This window comes from Thamnophis sirtalis, unplaced genomic scaffold (assembly GCF_051295495.1).
Source record: "Thamnophis sirtalis isolate CommonGarterSnake01/CBP01778 unplaced genomic scaffold, rThaSir2_p1.2 scaffold_9, whole genome shotgun sequence".
NCBI lineage: Eukaryota > Metazoa > Chordata > Lepidosauria > Squamata > Natricidae > Thamnophis > Thamnophis sirtalis.
The window spans coordinates 46377222-46399654 of record NW_028261389.1 but is presented as its reverse complement, the minus strand read 5'-3'; the positions used below and the strand labels follow the sequence as shown (position 1 = coordinate 46399654).

The 22433-nt window shown below is 36.8% G+C and overlaps 2 protein-coding genes across 4 annotated transcripts in view; one reads left to right on the top strand and one right to left on the bottom strand.

Moving 5' to 3' along the window:
- Position 1: 1 nt before the first annotated feature.
- BEST3 (bestrophin 3) lies at positions 2–21822 on the bottom strand. Its single transcript, XM_087723450.1, has 12 exons — positions 21278–21822; positions 19854–20028; positions 18090–18326; positions 16393–16556; positions 15061–15155; positions 14210–14443; positions 12697–12851; positions 11234–11311; positions 10152–10304; positions 4437–4517; positions 3268–3419; positions 2–1035 (listed from the first exon to the last, which is right to left on the bottom strand). Exons 4-12 carry the CDS (start codon positions 16542–16544, stop codon positions 126–128), a joined length of 2010 nt encoding a protein of 669 aa, XP_087579576.1. The 5' UTR covers positions 16545–16556; positions 18090–18326; positions 19854–20028; positions 21278–21822; the 3' UTR covers positions 2–125.
- The window catches only part of RAB3IP (RAB3A interacting protein), a 44401-nt gene continuing 43320 nt past the window's right edge, over positions 21353–22433 (top strand). For all 3 annotated transcript variants that reach the window (XR_015697751.1, XM_087723453.1, XM_087723451.1), the window contains exon 1: positions 21353–21473. The gene's annotated coding sequence lies outside the window, so the exon portion shown is untranslated. The remainder of the gene's footprint in view (positions 21474–22433) is intronic.

Here is a 22433-nt window from a genome sequence, read left to right as displayed (position 1 = left end):
GCATTGAAAATACACAGTAGGATAGACATTATGTGGGCTGCCAAGCTTTGTTTCTCCAAGGCAAATTAACATTCTACATGCCAAGAACTTTATATCAAAACTATGAGTCCATAGCACTCTATTTGTCAAAGATGATCTTTAGTGGAATCATTGTTAAACTCAGCTATATGAAGAATATCAGTTTCTTTAGTATCTGGTTGCTCTAGTAAGTAACATATGTCAAATGTATTTGGAGAAATAGGACTAGGTGTAGGTGTGCTATCTGGACTTAAGTTGTTTTTTCCAGAGGAAGTTGCCAATTCTTTGGTACTGAGCACTTCATGCTGAGCAAGAACATCTGGAAATCTCCATCTTTGATTATCTGCCATATTGACAGTTGATTTTTGAGACGAGGGTGATTTATTTCCTTTTGGCATACCCAAAGGTGGATCCTGTTGCTTGGATTCCGTATGAGGAGGTTCTGTTTCTGAAGGTGTTGTCAACAAATCTGCATTGCTGTTGTGTGTTCCACAATGGGTCAGCACAATTCCTTCAGAATCTGTTTCTGACTCACTTTGACTGCCCAAATATTTTCTTGTCATGACAGAGGAGTCCTTGTCTGAATCTACTCTGGTTTCTTTGCTCTTAGTTTTGACAGTTACTGAGTCTACTTTGCTAATTCTCTCATCCACTTTGGATTGATTGGAATTCTCTAGAGCATCATTCTTGCTGCTTTCTCGAATAACTGTAAGATCCATACTTCCATGCATCTTTCCATCCTTATCAGACCAGTTATGAGTTTTTCTGCCATTTAAAGGGAAGTGTCTCCCTCTAGAGTGCATTTCCAGAAGATTATCAATATGACGCATTTCATGTGATGGGAAAAAAATTGAGCTTTCACTGGATTGCCGTTGGTAGGTCCTCCTGCTGGGCAAAGGGGAGACTTCTCGGACACTCAGAAAGCGTTTCACCCTTCGCAGCACCGAATGCTGCCTTCTAACTTTATCATCATCCCGGAGCCAGTTTTCTGCATGGAAGAACTGACTGTCTGCCAGGCTGCAAGAAAAAACATGCAACATTTATTTTATGTATTAAGAGCAAACTGGGTCTCTTGACCTATATCATTGGCAAAGGAAAAAACTCTATAAGGACAAATGAAACCTTTAGTCCTCAAACAATCTCAGTAAAACTTGAGGAGACCGAATGATCATTCCTGAATGGGGAGTGGAGGGGAGAGTGGGGGGAAAGAAAGGGCAATACGGTGGATTTTCTCTGAAGAGGTATGGCTGGTTGGCTAATAAACAAAACACAGGCCCTAACTTTTTGCAGATCCTATTTGAATTGTATCTATTATTACAAACAATTCCTTAAGTAGTGGTATAAATACAAAAATAGTTTTAATATTGTGATCATATTATTAGATCTGCAATCAACCAATTATTTTATTATTGTTGTTTTTATTATTATTATTCCCAGATTTTTTCATATACAACTGAAAGCAGTGAACATACCTACTAATCCTTCCTCCTAATTTTTCCCACAACAGAACCCTGTGAGGTGAGTGCTCAACTCAGCCCATGACAGAGATTGACAGGGCCAGTCATCCAGCTGGCTTTCATGCCTAAGGAAGGGCTAGAAGCCTCCTGGTTTCTAGGTTCCACAACAAAACCGCGTTCGACTAAAGCGCGCTCGACGAAACCGCGTAGCTGACGTCATCAACAGGGCGACAACAGCGCGGAGACAGAACCACGCTGTAAACGCTAAACCTTAAATTAACCCCTAAACCTAAACCTAACCCCCTTAAACCTAAACCTAACCTTAAACCTAACCCTTAACCTAACCCTAACCCTAACCCTAACCCTAACCCTTAACCTAACCCTAAACCTAATCCTAACCCTTAACCTAACCCTAAACCTAACCCTAACCCTTAACCTAACCCTAAACCTAACCCTAACCCTAAAGCTAACCCTAAACCTAACCCTTACCTTAAGTTGAATCGGCTTGCTTTCAAAGCGCTATTTAAAGCACCCTTCTTTCTCCGCGCTCGCTGTTGTCGCCCTGTTGATGACGTCAGCGACGCGGTTTAATCGGGCGCGGCTTAGTCAAGCGCGGTTTTGTCGTGCCACGGGTTTCTAGGCTAGCCCATTGCTGCATGGGCTATGCCATTATTTTATTAAATATTATACATATCTCATTTTTCTCTGAAAAAGATTTTATAAATTATTATTCAATGAAAAAAATATCAGAATAAAAAAATACAAAGCAGAAAAATAAATCAACAAGGACCGGCCCTTAAAATCAAAACCTGGGGTTATGTGAATATTTTGTTTTTTCAGGGAAAGAAAAATCCTGTTCATATTCAATAACCCTCCCCACAAAAATAATGAACAGCCTCCCCCAATTGTATTTCTTCCACTCTAGCCATGTGAACTTTAACTCCTGACATTCTCAATAATAATTGTATGCTGGATGAAGTCCACATATCTGGATGAAGTCCACATATTCACATATTATGTGAATTTATGAATTATTTTATAGTAACTTGATGACTGAAAGTAGATTTAGAGGAAATTTTATATCATGCATTTCCAGCTTGATTAATTAAATTCGGATTCCAAATCCTCTTGATATATATTTCTAAAATGTTCAGGAAAGCCTGTTGGATTTCATCTGAGAATTCCAAACAGCACTGAAGTGTTCCTTTTATTTAAAATAAACTGTTTAAATGCTGTTCATGGTTTTAATCAATGGGTTCTGGTAAGTCAAAAAGAAATGTTTGAATTTGTCTAATCTGTCCACTCTTCCTCCAGCTGAGTGAAGGGTAGACCCATCCATTTTATTTCCACAACAAATCTCTGAAACAGGGCAGGCTGAAAGAAAGGTCAAAATCGCCTGTCCTTATTCCTATTAGGGTTCACATCACATAATTAAATTAAATTAAAAATGCAACTAAAAGCTAAGATCAAACAAAATATAATTCTTACCTAGGTCAAAGAAAAAAAATATTCAACTGATAGAAAAAAGACAATCTTTTATGAGAATGCCTCAAAGTTATCAAAGGTCACCTGAGGCGGAAAATTCCATAGCATTCATTGTCTTTTCCATAGCCTTTATTACTGAAAAATGTTGCTTATTAACAGATTTTCAATGGTAATATGTTAGGGGGAATATAATGACGGGTAAGTAAAGGTTCCATCTAACTTTTTTTTAATTACAAGAAGAGGCTGTTAATGATATATTATAATTTGTATATGAAAAAGTAGGATAAGACATTGCAGATTTGCATACCCCATTTCAATAGTTGATCCAAGGAAGGATGGTATGCAGGAATCTGCAGCTGCTAATGTATATGGTGGACGGGCTGAAGAATCATTCCAGTAAATATCTTTTTTCATTCTTGGTAAATTCATATGCATTTCATCAACAGCCAATAGTGAAACCTATAAGAATTAAGAATTAGAACACCTGCCATGCACATTTTAAATATCTCAAATATAAGTCACAATCCAAAGAACTGCATAATACAACCATATCATTTTTATTTAAAGCAGCAACAGCAGCCTGTACTTTTCTGGGCCAAAAGGAGAGTTTAAAATGTGGTAACCATGTAAGAGGAAACAAATCTTTAGAAGATGCTTTTAGATCTTTAGATATCCAGTAACTGAGTGAGACAGCCTTGATGTAGCCTTACCTGCAATCAGAATGAATCAAATTAGAACAAAAATTAGACAATCTCAGAAGGGGGGGATCCTGTTGCAAGACCTAATGGATATTAATAACGAGTCAGCTTCCGTCATGTAATCCTGACAGAAGACATTCTACCAGAGAAGTCTACAGGTTACCAAATCTAATCACTCTGGCTACTCCCACCAGCATAGTTTAAAAATCCCAGGAACAGAAATGCTCAAAACAGGGGGGAAATCCTTATTTGGAATGGTTCTTTAATTATGTTTTAAAAGATGGCTTTCTAATATTACTACCTGAATGTTGCTGGAATATTTCTTTCTCAATTTCTAGACACTGCATGCTCAGACTTCTTGCTGAACAGCTCCATTATTGCTTCAGTAACCTTGCCATGAACTGCATCTTACTCTACTGGATAACACCCAGCAATATATTTTGAATGCCTTGATCCATATTGTAGCATTAGTTGCAGTTGCACATGATAAGACAATGTTTGTAGACCCCTTGACAGTAATACAAAAAAGTAACCTAAGCAGGAATTGAAATGTAAATGAAAAAGCGAATGAACCAACAGCAAGGAAGCTTCAGCAGCTTGCAAAATGAGCACTGTATATGAGCACTGAACTATAAATAATTTTACTTTAATCCAGAAAATATTTATAAAGATGGGAGCAGGATGCAACACTTGTGCTATTTCTTGCTAGAAATTGCATAAATTTATGATGTTGCAAGACAGCAAAAAATAGCAATCAGATGAAGCAAAAGGGTGTTACCTGGAGATTCCTATCTATGCACCAGTTTGTTTCAAAATCATCATCATCTTCACCAAATGGGTTGATAAGTTGCTCAGCAACCTGTAATTAAAGTTGGATTATCCAAAGCTGATTTACAAACACATCTAACCATTACAGATATGAACGGTTCTTTGGCAACATCAAGGAGAAATTCACATAGAATAGATACACTACATTGTGTGATGAGATATTTATGGACATGCCATATTTTTAAGCATTAATCCTTGGTTTTTCAAGAGACTATTGCTTTGTGTATTTATTTGTTAGATGGATATGTTGCATTCCTTTCCAGATACAACACTCAGAACAGCCTAACAAAAATAAATAGAACAAAACATTAAAAATGGACAGCTGAAGGTGTAAATATTTGCATATTTATTTATTTATTGCAATTATTTATATTCTGCTTTTTGGGATTATAATCCTCCCAAATTATCTTTCAAACAATTCCACCCAAACAATACATATTATTTAAAAACAAAGTAACAACATTCAAAGAACTTTCCCACAAGACACTTGTTGGTAACAAATGGAAATCAGAGCAGGCTATAGGGTTCATCTTACATTGCCTTTCACCCTCTCTCCTTCCCACAACACAGTTGATAGAGTGAGCTAGAAGCAATCAAGGATGTAGGATGTCAACTCTTCACGAGTGGAACGGTATCCAGTCATAGTGATTACAATTCATAAAAGTCTCAGAAAGTTGGGAAATGGTGGCCTAGAATGAAATAGTGGAAGCATGAGGTAGAACCATGAGGTGCAAAAGGTGGTTTGATAGGTGGGATTCCTCTGAATATTCTTCCTCCATTGTAAAATATGCCATACTTAGGTAAAATATGCTAGGCTTGTTTTGCTGCATTCCTGTAAATGATTGGTACTGTTTGATATACTTTCCTAGACCATCCAATATCTTTCCACCTTATTTATTCAATTTACATGCCGAATAAATATTAAGGGAAATTGGATTGGGGTGAGATGAGTGTGGTTTTAACATTGCAGAAAGAAACATCAATAACTTGCATTATTCTGATGACACAATATTGATAACTGAAAATGCAAAGGAGCTGCAAGCTGTAAAGTAGTAATAAAAGTCAAGCAGCACAGTGAAAAATGGACTGAAATTAAACAGGAAGAAAACCAAATGAATGGCAACAGTGACAACACTTCAGCCTTAAAACTGATAATGCAGCTATTGAAGTGATAGATAGCTTCTGCTTTTTAGGATGAACCGTCAAAAGTAAGGGAACAATCAGTCAAGAAAGACACATAGGCTAGTACTTGGAGGAACATCCATGAAGACCTTTGAAAAGTTATTCAGATGTGTGTCTATAAATATGGAATAGTTGTGAGATGCAAGCAACCAGAACCACATGTGAACAGTTGAAGTCAGTACTTTCTACCACCTATGTTACAAGGATCTCATCAGGCTGCTTGCTTCCTCTGGGAACGATCATGGATTTGTGGGAAGGTCAAGTTATACTGCTGCTTGTGGCCGCACAACAACTCCTTGCTTGACTCCTCATTCCAGCCTATTTGGCAGTTTCTCATCAATAATGCAGGCAATAGTATTCCCTGTAACACTTTATAGATGTGAAAGTATGGCTTTAAAGAAGCTGATGCTTTTGAACCTTACTGCTTGAGAAGACTCCTGAAAATACTATGGATATCTAAAAAAAAAACAAATGAATCATAAAACAAATAAACCCATAGTTTAAAGTACAAATGACCAAGCTCAAATTATCCTACTTCAGGCACATTAAGGAAAATTACAGCTCTCTGGAAGAGGCTCTTTTGCTGATAAAAATGGAAAGAAAGAGAGGAAGAGCAAGATTATCTGGAAGGTGGATTGACTTGGTTACAGTGGCAATGGGTGAACCACTGAAATGCCAGGAAGATTAGGTTAGAAAGAGATGGTCATGGAGAAAATCCATGTTTGTTAAGAATCAACACTGACTTAATGGCACACAATCAATCAATCAATTTTCTTTGTACATTACCTTGAATCTCAGAGGACTTTGTCTATTATTCTTATTTATTCATATTTCCCTAGCTGTTCCATATGTTTTTCTTCTACATGGGCATCCAATCCTTATATCTTAAACCAAGACTGCAGTAGTATTTTCTTTTATTTCACTATGAAACAAACTAATAATAACTAAGTAAATAAAGTCTACAATTTTATCAAGCGGCTAGATTAGTAAACAATCTGGCATTCTTTATTATTCAATTTCTTTTGCTCCAGACATCCCTCAAAAGTATCATGGCAAAGTTGTAATCTGGAAAATACTAAATTTCCTCTTCCTATGAACAAGTTGGTTATTTTATGTATTGGCAAAACTACAACAGGACACCCTTAAATGAAATTGAAAGATATATACAAGTGTGACAACACTAAGAAACTTTGTATTGGCTAGCTGCATTGGTATGTGGCATATAATCTCACAGGATTGAATGGAATGCAATGGAAGACAATTACATGTTATTTTAGACACTTGGCTACCACAACAAAAAGGATTACAGACTAATCCCAGACAACAAGGGCTAGGATTAAAAGGATTTCATGTGAGAAAATCACTGTCCTATATATAATGTGATTGGCAGGCAAGCAACAACTTAAAATCATCTGGCTTTAAAACTGTTTTCCTTGCAAAAGAATACACATACTCTTATAATTAAATGTCCTTTGTGAATCAGAGATATAGATGAAAACATATCCAGAGGAAAATACATTTCTGCATCCTTTGTTATGCTGAAGCAGGTAACAATTTTGTACTAATTATATTAAAATAATTCAGCATATCCATTTCAACAGGCAAATTCCATTTAGGATGTCTTAACATCTTGACTTTGCTATGATGAAATTTACTGTCAGCCTCTGCTTTGCTGCTGCTTCGGCTGCCATTGAAACGGGGAGAGGGGCATTGTATTTGGGAAGGGAATCGTTATGTGTTGGAGGAAGATTCTAGACGCTGACCTGACCATCTCATTGCGCATGTGGAGGAAGGGAAAATTTGCTGCTATTTTTGTTTGATTATGGTTTTAGAGTAGTTTATCAGCTTTGTCCTATTTTATTGCATGTATTTGATTTTAATAGTGTTTTGGAAATATAACATATTATTTTATTGTATATTATTTTATAATATACAATAATAAATAACACTAAGGTACTACAACCACAACATTGTTAAATCAGAAGCTAGGATACCAATAATGCTAGAAATTAGAATAACAGTCTGGATTATTCTTTAAAAGTTATAGCCCAAAATATTATGCAAGAAAACCAGCTCATGTAAAAGGACAGTGTTTGTTTTTCCTTTTGTTTTGGCTGTGCTTGGTCCAAATCTATCCTGGAAAGCCATTCAGTCCTTTGAAACTAATTTGGAGCAGTGAAGGAGCAGAAAAATCTATTTTTCACCAGTGGATGTTATATGCCAGCAGAATGACCTTCTTCAATATCCAATCCTTATTTATTTTACCATTAATACACTAAATTTTCTTGAAACTAGTTTTTATTCTGTTTAAACTGTATAGCCTGCCACGATAAATTTGTAATATAGCTCATGAATTTTAGTGAAAACAAATAATTATTACAAATCAACTTTGCATGCATAGGTTTATTGCCTGTTAACCACTAGGTATAAAATATATAAGATAGTTAGACGGATTCTCCACTTGTACCTTCCCCCCCCCCCCCCCAAAAAAGACATACTTTGCATGTATCCGTTAGACTAGTTATATTTTCACGGCTTTTATTTCTTCTTCTCTCAGTTCAGTTAGTCTTTTATTTTCTGATATTGACCAGTTAGTTTTGGCAGCTACCTAAGTTGTCACTTCACAATAGAAGGAAGCGCCTACAGGCTTCCATATGTAATAGACAAGGAAAACAGAGGTGATTTTTTTTCACTATGTTATATGCTGAGTAAGACATACCTTTATTTTTTCCCACACAAACACCAGCCTCAAAAATATGTTCCTATAAAAGTTATTTGCCTGACTTTAATATTCCTTTCTTCATTCTTTCCACAACATAGAACTATCTACTATATAATACTTGACTTCTATAACAAAATCAGATTGAAATATATGTACATTTCATATTACTCCTTTCTCAAATAGGCATCAGTAGAAAATAAAGTTCCTTTACAAGAAAGATTATTAGGAATTTATTTTCTTAGGTAGTAAAAATCCATTATAGGTTAAACAAGCATTACTAGAGGCAGTGAAGGGAGGAAAATGGCACTCTACACTAGCATTGATGACTTGTTTACATTAATTATAAAAAAGCAAGGTAAACCACTTCCATCTAATGGACATATTCTGGCACTATGTCTGATTTAATTTAATTTCAATAGTACATTATAATAGCACAGCAATGTGGTTAATCCATGTATCCTACCAAAACATGATAAAACAATAGTGCTTGTATTAAAAGCAAGCAAATAAACACCCAAAATATAATTAGCTCTAGAATCTGCAGAATTTATTCTAATGAATGATTAATAGAAATGTTTTAATGGCATCAGTATATTTTCTAGATGTTGTTGCCTTAAATATTCTTCACTTAAATTATATTCCATTTTAATAAATCCAAATGCAAAATAAAATTTGCACTTATTCTCCACATGGAAAACAAAAAGTAGCATTTATAGTGGGTTCAATGAAATTACTTAAAATACAGAAAGAACTATGAATTTTACAGATATTAAGCTTGACAAGAAATAACTATCAATTATGACAGTTAATTACTCACTTGAATCTCTTTCCTAAAAGATATAAACTTAGAAAAAAATATAGACTCAATGTTACGTGATCTGTGATATCTTTTAATTTTGAGATCTTGCATGCAAGAAGTCTGAAGTTTGTATTACTGTAAGAGCATTGGCTGAATATGTACATCCAGCTGTATTTAACAATACAACCAAGCCAAGTCAAAGGCAGGCAATTTGATCTTTGAAGAAAATTAAGCAAAAATTGGAAACCGTTTCCTTTAATTAGCTTTGCTCTTGTTTGAGGCCTGGTGATGAACATCTGATAGCTATGACTCATTCTTTGGGGATCTCCTCTTGGAATGTTGTGAATCTTTCCATTTTGTCTAATGAAGTGATCTATGAAATTTGAAACTTGTGATTTCCTCAGACCAGGCACAGACACTTACACAGAATGCAGTTGAATATCAGAATGGTTTCTGCAGTTCTGATAGTAGGCTATATATAAACCTGGGAAATTGTATGGATGACAGTGGGCATAGGAATAAATAGTTAAATACATTTACACCCCTGATAATGGGCAGGGTTTATCAAGGTACTATAAATATGCATATGAGGTTTGATCTCGAAGTACAGCTAACACTGTAGTTATAAATGCTAAATACTTTGATGTGTCTTATCGTTAGTGTTAATGTGTAAGAGATATGTTCAGTGCAGAGGTACTCAAGGTCTCTTATGCAGACAAACAGCTTTGTTAGCTCTTTAAAATGCGCACAAATGTTTTTATAGCACTATTGTACAACTGTAAAGTATTTCTTGCTTCATGACAATTGGTGCTAAGTAAATTGTTAACTCAGATTCCCAGAAAATATTAAAATGTTAGCAAAATTTTATTCACGTTCATGTAAGAAAACTTTCATTCACATGAGTCTCTGGTTTCGAAGAAAACTATCAGAAAATTCCAACCCTTTTTAACATTATTGTTTACCTTAAGCCATCCTGCATAGAAGAAAAACTGTAACAATGTGAAGATAGGAATGTAAAGATCTAAATCATGACCTGGGATGCTTTGGTCAGGATCCAAAAACTGACGCCCAATAAGGCAGGTGAAGAAGAAGGTATAAACAGCCAGGGTGACAACCTAGAAGAGTTAACATTCATACAAAGTTATGAATGTAACAATGAATGCAGGATGTTTTCTATACAGTATATCTAAAGACCTGCCTTCCTTAACTTCTGTGGTATTGTATTACAATGTCCAGAATTCCTAGTCAACAAGGGCAACAAGAAATATCTAGGGAAATCTAACTTGAGGAGGCATGCAAAAGACTATATTTTGAAGATACGAATTACAAAACGTGATGGCCCATTCAATGCAAAATGTTTCTATTTCTGAAGATCTTGGATTTCATTCCTTGGTTGTACTTGGCAGTAAATAAACAAGGCTTATAAATCTCTGGTTCTTTAGATATGTTGCAAGTATGAATCTTGTTAGGATCAGCCACCTCAGCCATTTATGACGCCATTAACACAGGGGTGAAATCTACTTACCTTTGCTACCAGTTCTCAAATGTGAGTGCACACATCACCTCTGCGTATGCACAGGAACTTCCGTGCATGCTCAGAGCATAAAAAACGGACATGGTGACGTCCGGGTGGGCGGGCAGAGCCTGCTACTGAGTGCGCCTGTAAGGTAAGTAGAACAGCAGTGTGTGGGGAATCTGCTGTGCCACACGATTTATATTAGCTAGAAAGCTGGAAAACCTGCTTTCTAGCTAATATAAATTACATGTCACAGCTGATCATTGGAAATAACGGTTCGTCCGAACTGGTCCAATCAGGTAGCATTTCACCCCTGCATTAACACTGTATCTGGAGATGATGGAACTGAGACTTGAATGCCTTAAATTAAGAAAAGCTAAATCAGAGTAGTGAGAGGTACAGAAACGTTTTCAATGCTTGAATATAAAAGTATTTATATATGAATTTAAAGTTTTCAGCACTCAAGATTTCACCCTACCCTAATACATCTCAGATATATTTAATAATATATAAGCATTCACTTTGTACCTGTGTGTACACGAGTGGAATTCCAACCCAGTCATAACCAAATAGTAGGCTACACCATGATCGAAACCGATTCATCTCCTAAATGGAAAATAAAAACAAATAGAGCAACTGATGTATTGTTGAGGATTATCACAATGTATTAATTATTATAGATACTGTATGATATTTGCCAGGAAGTAAGATAATGAATTCTGAGGCTATGTTCTGATGACACTTTTCTTTGGTGCTTTCCAGTCAATGTTGGCTTCTGGTGGCTGCCTGGAATAGTTCCTTGCAATTTACTTAGTGACTTTTGGGGAAATGTTTGGATTGCCTCTTTCCTAGGTTTGAGAGTCACTGGCCCCAGATTACCCAGATGCCTTTTTGCTTAAATTGGGATTAGTATTGATAATCTCCTGGTTTCTAATCTAGTGCTCCACTGCTACACTAAACTGAAGATTCCTTGGTTCTCTCGGAGTTTGGTTGTTTGCCCATAGATGTTTCATTACTCTACATGGTAACCTCTTTGTTTATATACAATATTTCCCTGCCAGTGTCGGTATGAGTGTGAGTTTATCTTTAATAGTTCTTTATTTAGGGTATTGTTTCTGCTAGATTTTTTTTGTCTGGTTCAGTATTAACTCCTGCTTATCTGGATGTTGGCTGCTGAAAAGGATATATTTTGGTCTTTTTGTTTCCTTTTTGGCTCTTTGATTGTCAGTATGTAGAAGTTGTTTATGTTCCTGTTGATGACTAATTTGTCTGCATGCCAGGGTTCTAGGAATTTTCTAGCATTTTTGGCATTTTAGCTTGGTCTAGGATGCTCATAGTTTCCCAGTTGAAACAATGCTTAGGTTTGTCCATGTATTGTGAAATTAAGGTGTTTTCATCATGTCTTCTAGTTGAGGTTCAGGGATGTGCTCTGCTAGTCTTCTGCCCATTTGTCCTACAGAGTGGCTGTTATACAGTCCTTACACTGTATGTTGTAGATCATTTCTTTTCTTCTTCTTGGACTACTGGGTCTTTTGGTTTCTGAAGATGCTTTAGAGGGTTTTAGTTGGCTTCTGTTCTCAATATTACATTGCTGTAATAGTCTGTTGGTTATTTCTGAGATGTTTCTGATATAAGAAAGAATGAACTGTCAAATGGTAAGCCAAACATCTATAGTAACAAGAGGCCATCAGCAGCCATTTAACCAAATGTTTCCTGAAGCCTGGAGATAGCCTTCAGATACTGTACAGTGAAAACATTTAGGTTAGGAAGTGGGCAGTTTTGGAATATTCTTTTTGCCTTGAGTGTCATTTTCATCTATGAACAGCCTTGCACAGGAATACAAGAACAGCAAGTCTCAGAATATGAAAAAATGAAGATAGATAAAGAAATTGGAAAAACAATTTATATGGAGTAGATGAATAGAAAAATAAGTATTGTATTTTTGGCTTTCTAATATTTTTCACAATTGTTCACTGCATTTGCTTACTTACAATCATCAATGTTTGCAAGTCCACACTATCTTTGATTCTTCCATCTTGTCTTGCTTTGGTTGCCAAATTTCCAAACCAAACAAAAGGGATCCAATATTTAAGATGGGGTGATTTAAGATCATCAAATATTATCCTTTCTTCAGCTGTCATAAAACCTGTGTATAAAGAAATGCAGCTGGATTTTATGCATGCCCGTGTATTAAAATGTATGTTCACTTCTTCAAACAAGTAGTTTTTAATCCAGTGCTCAAATCAAAGATGACTACCAGTGGCCAACAGAAATGACTTTGAAGCTATTTTACTGTATCTGTCATGTGATGAACCCAATAAATGTTAATTTTACAACCTACACATCCACACAGCCACTATTTTATTTACAAAGAAAAGTAATAATACCTTACTATCTATATTTCTGTTATGCATGTTATGGCATGTTGTGTTTTAGTAATATCTTTTTGGCCCATTATATCTTATATAATTTGAAAGAGCTTTGCTTCATAAAAAATTAGTTGTCTGAACTATGTATCAGTTCAATTCTTTCCTCTACAATATAGCTATTACATAAATATTTTACAGCAACACAACCTTAGCTGACTTTGCCAAAGGCAACTATCCTGTACATCACATTCAGTTCTCATCCCAACCACTTCACCTCCATACAATTAGTCTCTGATGTGTGAACTGAAGCCCTTGTTGCTAGATGATAAGCTTTTACTGAAGATTATAATAACAGCCTTGCTGATCAGATCAAGGCCTTAGTCCAGCATTTTATTTTTCAGAGTGACTGACAAGAGGCATCTGGCTGTATCACGGGATATAATCTACCTATTATCTATGGTTATTCTCTTGCAACTATCCACAGTATACTGGGCCCAGTAGAAATAACACTATATCAGTGGTTCCCAATGTGGGGCCCATAACCCACAGGGGGGCAATTTGATTTTTAATAGGGGCAATTTGAACCTTGTTTAAACCAAGTTAATGGCCTTTTAGGCTTCCTCTGTGTGAGTAGAGTTCATTTTTTGAGCAAATTAAGAATTATATGTCACGGGGGATTTCTAGCCCAGTGACAGACAGTACTGTGATACAGTGAGAATTGCACAAAGTGCTGAGTCGTATCCTGAGATTGGTCACATGAGAAACTGTACAAAATAAGGCAAGTTTCCCCAATATCTTTGTCTTCTATCATCCCACTGGGTATGAGGGCTAAAGATTGCGGAAGTTGTAATAAAAAGAGAATACCAGATTGGGGAAACCTGTAGTAAAGTATAAGATCATATTAAATTATAAAAATATTTATTTATTTAAAATATTTATATGGCCACCCATCTTAAGCAGCTTGGGTAGCTTACAGTAATCATAAAAACATAAAACTAATAGCTTCATCTCTACTTGTTTCTTGCAATGCAGTGTAATTATAGGGACTCCACATAAGCACTGTCCCAAATTTCTGCTACACTGGGAAATGTTGACTAACTAGGTCAAGACAGGAATGAAAATAAGTGAACAGTACCTCCTTCTACCACATGTTCTAAAGTTGGAAATCTCTTGTAGACAGCTGTGCTCACTGATCGAAAGATGAGGAGAGATGTTAAGTTTACATAACGCATTAGAGTTCTCCTGAGTAATCGGCCATACTCATCTCTTCCCTGAACAGTGCTGGAGATCAAGAACATAATTCTGTCTGGCCATGGCAGATTTACAAATTGGTTCCACCAGCGGTTCACCACCAAAGTAACATAAAACCCTGGAGAGTTCAAAAATCCTGATTCACATTACTTGTTATATACCCAACAGAAGATCTTCTAATATTATGCATGCATAAACTCTATATATACTCTTCCAGTAATTCCCTTGACATCAAGCAGTAGATTCTTTTTTTCATCCATCCCTGCTCCAAATACATTGATGAAATCCCAAGTAAACCTTTATTTATATAGTGCTCTCCAACTATGGCCATGCTGGAAATTGTACCTCCAAGAGATCTGGAGAGCAGTAGGGTAGGGAAGGGTCTCCTAAACCAGGTGTGAGTCATTTTTAAGATTTGAGAGAAGCTGCAGCAGATGGGTTAACTAGTCACAAAGTAAGACTGGAACAATTGCCACATATAGTGAGGAAGGGGTTTTTATCCAGGGTTTTCTTTTTTTTAAAAAAACCCTCCACATTAAGCCAATAACTTAGTGTGGTGCCACCAATTAGAGGAAATCAATTGGAACTTTATTTATGTTTCCATTCCATCTCAAATCCTTAGGGATTGGGACAGGTTGCAACAACTGTACAGTATATTTTAGGTTTTACATTTCTATAAAGTAGCCTTGCAAGTGTTTCCATCCCTACTCTGCATGAAATGGAATGTAAGCTTACCCAGAACAAAAGTGACTGGAATTTGTTCTGCATATTTGTCACAGTAAAGGGACAATTTCTCAAAGTACCGTTTCTGGCTTCCTGAAAGGAAAAATCTGTGACAAAAAAAGACAGGGACTTTTGATATAAAGACTAAATAAATACAAGTTAAGAACAAAGTTAAGCATCCCAGCACTAGATTGTATATTGGACCTAACAGAAGGAAGGCAGTGAGAGATTCTGCAGTGAGAGATTTCACCGTTAGTTCCAGTTGGAGGTTGTAATAGCTACAGACTTCAAAGCTACATCAAATCTAGATCTGACTATAAGGGATTATATTAGTAATTGTAGCAGAGTGAAATCTTGAAACAATTGCAAAATAAATACTTGCACATTTAGTTTTGCTTCAAACTGCAATTCTACAGAGGGATGACATTCAATTAAGATTTGAAGCTGAGCTGAATTTTCTCATATCACATTCACTGAAGCTGCTCATTGTAAATTTATATCTCCATGAAATGACAATTGCCATGTGGTGTCCTTCAGAGATAATTGATTTACAATTGTCATGTCTTGATACTTTCCCCTCAATAGTGAAGACAAGAATTTTGTTTGGCACTTGCCTTCTTTGTCAAGATACAATTATGAAACATTAAACTATTTAACTGTTTTATGAAAACATTATGAAATACTAAAACAATATGTAACTATGTTTTACAATACATTTAATTCTAAATATAACCAAAAATTCCACAAAATAATTTTAGTGAATCGCCTAAATTATTTGCTTTAATTGCAAAACAATCAAATTATACAAGATGTTTGATAATGGCAAAAAGCAAGCTTGAAAAGCAGCGCTTTTGCACAGATCTTATAAATTTCAACACAGCTTTTTAAAACAAAACCTTCTTGAACAGTTATGATCTATTATATACCAAAAACAGCTTCATTTTCCAATTTCCAGTATTTGTGTAGTCAAAATGGTACCCTAGATGAATGTATAAAAGAGAAACACTGGCAGATATGGGGAAACATCAAGACTTGCAGAAATAAAAAAAATTAATAGGAAAAGTTTCTAAAGAAGGCATGTCCAACTGGGCCCTGCGGGCTGCATGCAGCCCTGGATGGCTAGTAAAAAGATCGCACAAAATGTAACTAAAATATAAAAAATAAAGGAAATTTGTTATTTATATATATTAACTATATTATATATTTCACATGCAGCTCAAGACAATTTGTCTTCACTTAATGCAGCTCAAGTAAGCCAAAGGTTTGGACATCCATATTTTAAAGGAAGAATCTATAAAATATTTCTGTTAGGACTAAGCATGTAGAATGTGAAAAAAGTTGTACCTATACAATATACTTATCGCTGTGTAAAGACTGGCAAAGAGAATAAATTCTCTGTAAAGCAGTTTGTAGATGCTTCCTTTCCATTTGAGAAGTAGCCTGTGGAACCCAAAGAAGGTAGCATTTGCAACTTTACTGGAGTATGTGACGGTCATCTCTCCAAAATGCTTTTGAAAAAATGGAAGATAAAGGCACAACATGAAACCAATGGACTTCATGGAGAATATTGATTTAAACCTAAACGGTCATGGTTTTCACAATGAAAGGTGTCATCAGAATGTTCCTGAACTGGATATACTAGCACTGAGGATTTCCTACTTTGGGTAATGAAAACGTCTGCAAGAAAACAACTAAGCTCAGAGAACATCAAGGGCCCCTCATTTCAACCCTGAGCTTCAACTATTCTGCTTTATTGGGTATTTGTATAATTTCATCAAACTAGAGTTTTACAAGTTGCTCTTTTAGAATTACAGTAATGTAATTCATTCTCCAACCTGCTTCCCTTTGGATACATTAGAGTAACTTCAACAAAGCAGAAGTTAGTTACATGTAGAGATCACTTTTGATGTAGATAGTGAATTCCATAATTGATACCAGATCCTGCAACTGTGTAGCAATCCTGCTGACAGACAGGATATGCATTGCCTTACTCAACCACTAATCATGGCATTGCAAAAAGGTAATATCAATAAAATCTCAATGTACGACTGTTGAACTAGAACTTTCTTTAAAAATATTTTTATGTTTTGTGAGCTGCCCAGCATTGTTGTACATAATATAGCTCTTGTCCCTGATGTGAAATATTTTCATTGATTAAGCTAAATACAAAGTTACAAAATGTATTTGCCTTTATCAATGGTATACATCAGTAGTTGTCAACCTTTTCTACACTACAGACTCCCTTTAAATACCTTTCATGGCCATGGACCTCCAAGACTTAACTCAAGATTTAAATCATAACATTTCTTCAAGCCTTTGCAGACCCCCTGTGATGACATCATGCCCTTCCCAGCATCCGTGGACCACAGATTGAGAACCACTGGTATACATTGATCAGCAACAAGAAACTTTCTAATAAATATGTTAGTTGCAATTTTACTCATGGTTTCTGGAAGGCAAGATCCCTTGATGATAGTTGGGACCCAATGAATGTTAAAAAAGAATTAAAAATGACAAAAACATTAGCAGTGAGCCACATATTGATTCTAGTTCTAACACAAGTCATTCCAAGGGATTACTAAAATATATTTAAATATATTTAAGTATATGGAAAGTAATAATTAGAGGTATTATTCTTCCTTAAGGCCCAAATTACCAAAAACAACTAGAAGTTGGCAAAAGTTTGGGAGTCATCTTTGGTAGGAATATTTCCACCATATCTTTTCCATTTTTTAATGCAAACATTTTGGAGTAATTCCATACTGCTCTAAGCATGTGGAGTAAATCTAACATATAAGGAATGAAGTGATTGTGGAAGGGCCTCAACTATGTTTAAGCTAAGGGAGGACCTTTGTGGAGTTTACACCTCCACAAAGCTTTGCTATGTATTTTTGGAGGTGGTAAACTGTCTAGGTATTGATTAAATGTTAAATTAATTGTCTGCATTAGAAATGCGCTGTTAAGAAATCAGATATAGTTTTCAAGCACTCATAGCGATGCCAAAACAAAAAGAAACACAATAAGATTTTGGAAACACTCACCCTTTATTCTGGCTAGGGCACTCAAATACAGAGGTGATGATGTGGGGCTGTTGTGTTCCCCAAATAAAATCATTCAGGTTACTTTGTTCCTCTCTTTGCTTTCAGCACACAGCCTATCAGGGTTCTAATTTCTCCCTGGAGCTTTCACAGGACTGGATTGACAAGCACAGGGGTGAACGCATCTTTCCACTTCAGGAGATATGTTTTTGCCAAGTTTTCTTCTTCTGTCACTTACAACTGAGAACAAATACAAGCAAGCAACAGCTGCTGATCTGGCTCATCTCAAATCTATAATTATCCTCCACTCGTTCTTCATAGGAGAACCCCTTTGGAGGGAAGTCACAGTCATAGAAATAATTTGCATCAACCTTTTCCAGTTGGGATGCATTCCTTTCTCCTATCGCTCAGTGATATAAAAAAGGTCAATTATTCAGAAAAGAAGAAAGAAAAGAAATGGAAAAGCAAAAAAATGAAGGTAAAAGAAAAATGCCTTTAGATTCTTATTTTGTTGTAATTAAAAAATAAGAGTCAGAAAGGGAAACGAGGCTTTTGAGGTTGTGGCCTAAAAACTATGTGCTAACTAGTCAAAGGTGATTGGACCAGTTAAATGATATTGTCATATTAACTTCCCAAAGACGTTTCTCTTGAATATAGTTTCCACGGGTTGGACATGGTATAGTATGAGCAGCTATGGAACGAATGCTTAAAAAGTCCCACATTGTAATTGCAACAGACAAAATATGCATCTATTAAGAATTAGATGATTCACAATGCAATTTCAAAGATTTATCTAGATGTTAAGCCTCAGTAACTGCAGTGGTTTAATAATATGTAAATATGCATATGATTGCTTTGAAAGTTTACATATATCTTTACTTTTACCTGCAGTATCTCTATGAATAGATACTATTTGAGTGTTACAAAGGATAAGGAACTGGTGTCAGGAAAATCAGAAATGGTGTTATTCATTTTCTTGTATCTTACAGGATTACAAAGGTGGGGTTCTGTAAACTATGGGATAACCTATAGGAAGAGGATTTGGCAGTGAAATAACTGACAAAAAGACATAGCTCAGAAATCCTAATACAGAATGATTTATGATAAGATTATCGTAGAATTTAGTGTAACAAATGATAAAAGTTTCTGTATATTCAACCAAGTTTAATTGGCATTACAAGAGAAGCAGGATGACATATTTGATATGGGGGAGAGGAGACATTTTTCTAATATTGGCCAGTAAATCAGTCAACACCATCTATTAATCTAGCAGATCACATGTAGAAAGTTAGCACTCACCCCTCTCCTAGAAGAATGAAATATTTTGAGAAATATTAAAAAGGCAGAATATTATATTTCCCTGGAAACATGTTTTTTTAGATGCAGGAAGCAGACTCACTCTTAATAGCCCCCACCTTTCTTAATAGTCCCACCAGATATCAGCACTTAAGAGATAAAGAGACAGCTAGCCCTATTCATAAGCAAATTCCCTGCAGCAAAGTCTGAACAAAGGTAGGGTTAGTCCTCAGCCACAATAGGAATTGCCCAACAAGCCGAAGGGTTGTTTGGCTCATTGCATCAGCCAAACTTCAACTAAGCTTAGCTAAGACAAACTCCTAGGATTTGTACATGGCACCATGGAAATCTGACAACAGCCAATAAAATGCATGTTCTTGCACAGGAACAGGAAGTTCAAGTGCAAAGCCCAAGAGAAGGTATAAAAACCCCTCATTCTCAATTCCATGTGGTCAGCTGCCCAGAACTCACGTGGTTCTACTTCATCATTAAACCATCTTTCCAATCAGCCTCCAAGTTTCCAGTGTCTTTCTTCCAGCTTGGAAATGACCCAGATGGATTTTTTCTTCCAATGCTTAGATTTGCCATTTGGAAACTTAGCAAAGTGGGAAATTATGAGGAACAGAACAAAATATAGTTGGATAGCCTAGAAATAAAACAGGAAAATAATTTACCAGTTTCTACTGATTTAATTATTTCTTCATTGTAACATTTTTCAACAATTAAGTGACACCAGTGTGCACATATGTTGTCAGACAGAATACACGGAAATCAAATTGATTATGTTACTGATTGAAAGAAGTCGAAGAGAGGTTCTACAGCCAGTTTCAACAATAAGATCCTAAGCACTTTCCCATCCTTTGCAAAAAGAATGCCAGGAACTGTTTTGAAGTCCTGAACTTCATTGATATGGAACCAGAGGACTATGGTATAAAATCAAACAGGGTTAAATATGGAAAGAGACTACCTAGGACCAAGCAACAGAAGAAAGCAAATTGAATGTTAGAACAAACAGTGGAAATTGCCATGATGAAAAATCAAAGCCAGGAAAGACAAATAGCTCAGAAACAAAAAAATCAGAAAAGACAAGAAGCAGGTGCTTCTTCAAGAGGCAACTGGTCCTTTGGGGCAACCATGATCTGGATGATGGAGTATCCCCATAGACCAGAAGTGTCAAACTTGATTTAATTGAGGGACACAAAATGTTGGTGAGAAAGGAAAAGGAAGTCAGGTGACTATCATTTTCATTAATTTGATTAAAACTTTTGGGATAGCACCAGTTTCCACAGGGTGTGGTCAAAAGAATAAAGAGGCCAGCCAAGTCAATTTTTTATGTACAACATGCACAAAAACCTTTTCTGTCAAAGACCATAAGATTGTTCATCATTTATAAGAATTTTTTTAGAAATCTCTGTGGCGGATATGGTCCAGAAAGTGTTGAGTCAAGCGACACTTTTGTTGGGAAATAATCCTGCTCAGCTTCAGGCGATTTCTCTCCCCCTGAATTAGAAATAGGATTTTAGAACTTTTTTTTTCCCCCGGAGGTGGGAGGAAGCCTTGCACGGGCCACTTTTAGCTGCTTTTAAAAAAAACCACTTCAAGCAGGAAATACGGCAGGAATGTTGACAATACAGTTTGCAGATGTCATCATTTCGCTTCTCTCCCAAGAAAATACAGCTCAGGACAAGTCCAAGTGAAATACAATTTTCAGTATTTTTTAGACCTCGGAGGGATTAATCTCCAGCTCCGATTCTCCTACTTTTCTCGCTTCCCCGCGGAAAAAGCAGCTCCGGCAAGGTTGCTGGGGAACCTCCACTCCGGCAACAGCATGCAGTAGAGAGCGACATCCTCTAGGGGGAGCTGCGCAGCTCTCCACTCCATCCCAGAAGTCCTACCTGGCATCGGCGGACTCCGGTTCCGCCCCGATCGAGGTTGTTGTGCTTTTAAACGCATGCGCAGCCGCGCCCCGTGGTGCCTCCGCCGCTGGTGTTCAGGATCGGATCTGGCAGCCGGAGCGAGAGAAGAAGTGGGAGCTGCTGTTGCTGACTCGTCGCCTGCGGCTGGGAAGGGTGGTATTGCTGGCCTCCGCAGGTAAGTCCCGCCGCTGGTAGGTTTTCCTCCTCCTGCTCCTCCTTCTGGAGTCGCTCCAAAGCTGCCGCTCCAGAGGAGTCGTGACACCCAGTGGCATTGGATTGCAACTCTCATTGCCTCTGGTTAACGTGGTTGGAGATTCTGGGAGTTGTAGTTCGACACAGTTGTGGGCACCACCGGATTGCAGAAAGATGCCTTTTTTTTTGCGTGCCGCCGCCGTGGCCGCCTGCGATGAATGGAACCGCGTCTCTTTTCCCCAACTCCCTCGGCAATCGCAGTTTCTCTGTCTCCTTACTCAGGTGTTTCAGGCGTCCCTCTGACCGAGTGTCTGTGCAAGGTCACTTGAATGCCCAGCTTTGGGTCTCTTTGCTCACCTGCGCCCGGCAATGATTCCTTATACACACGCACGCACGCACGCGCACGCACTTAGATTATATTCAGTGTTGTAGATGGGCTTCCGCCGGAGATCATTTTGAAGGGTCTTTTAACATCTATTCCGTATGATGCTTTTTAATTCGTAGGGAGAAAGGAAATACTGTGATAAACGGAGGATATAAATATATGGATAATGGCATATTGGTATTCCTGGCTTGCTAGATAACTCAGTATTATACCGTGCATTCAACGTTCAGAATCTCCTGCTGGGGCCTGAGCATCCAGCATCCATGGCGCTTTCTTATTTTCAGAGTCATCAAGCAATCATCTGCTTTGCTCTCCTTAGTCTAGACTATTTCTCAGGTTCTCTGAATTCACAGTTAACTCTCCCGGTCGCAGAATTTGCACATTTGAACTGATAGTTTGCAACATTCACGGAAGTGGATTTTGATAAAGCTGATTGTTTTCCAAGATGATGCAGCACTCGTTTTCCCCCAGAGGCTAGCACAGCCTTTCTGAAAACATTTATTTTATTTGTCAGAAAGCCAGAACTACAATAACCTAGATGCCTGAAAATATACAGAC

Bases quoted from the DNA above. Each gene is read 5' to 3' on its own strand.
- BEST3 (XM_087723450.1), bottom strand. From the start codon at position 16,544: ATGACCGTCACATACTCCAGTAAAGTTGCAAATGCTACCTTCTTTGGG. The intron at 10,305-11,233 runs GTACAAAGTGAA...TAACTCTTCTAG, and splicing joins TTCCACTCGTGTACACACAG to GTTGTCACCCTGGCTGTTTA. The intron at 4,518-10,151 runs GTAAACAATAAT...CTTTAATTACAG, and splicing joins TCTATGCAGGATGGCTTAAG to GTTGCTGAGCAACTTATCAA.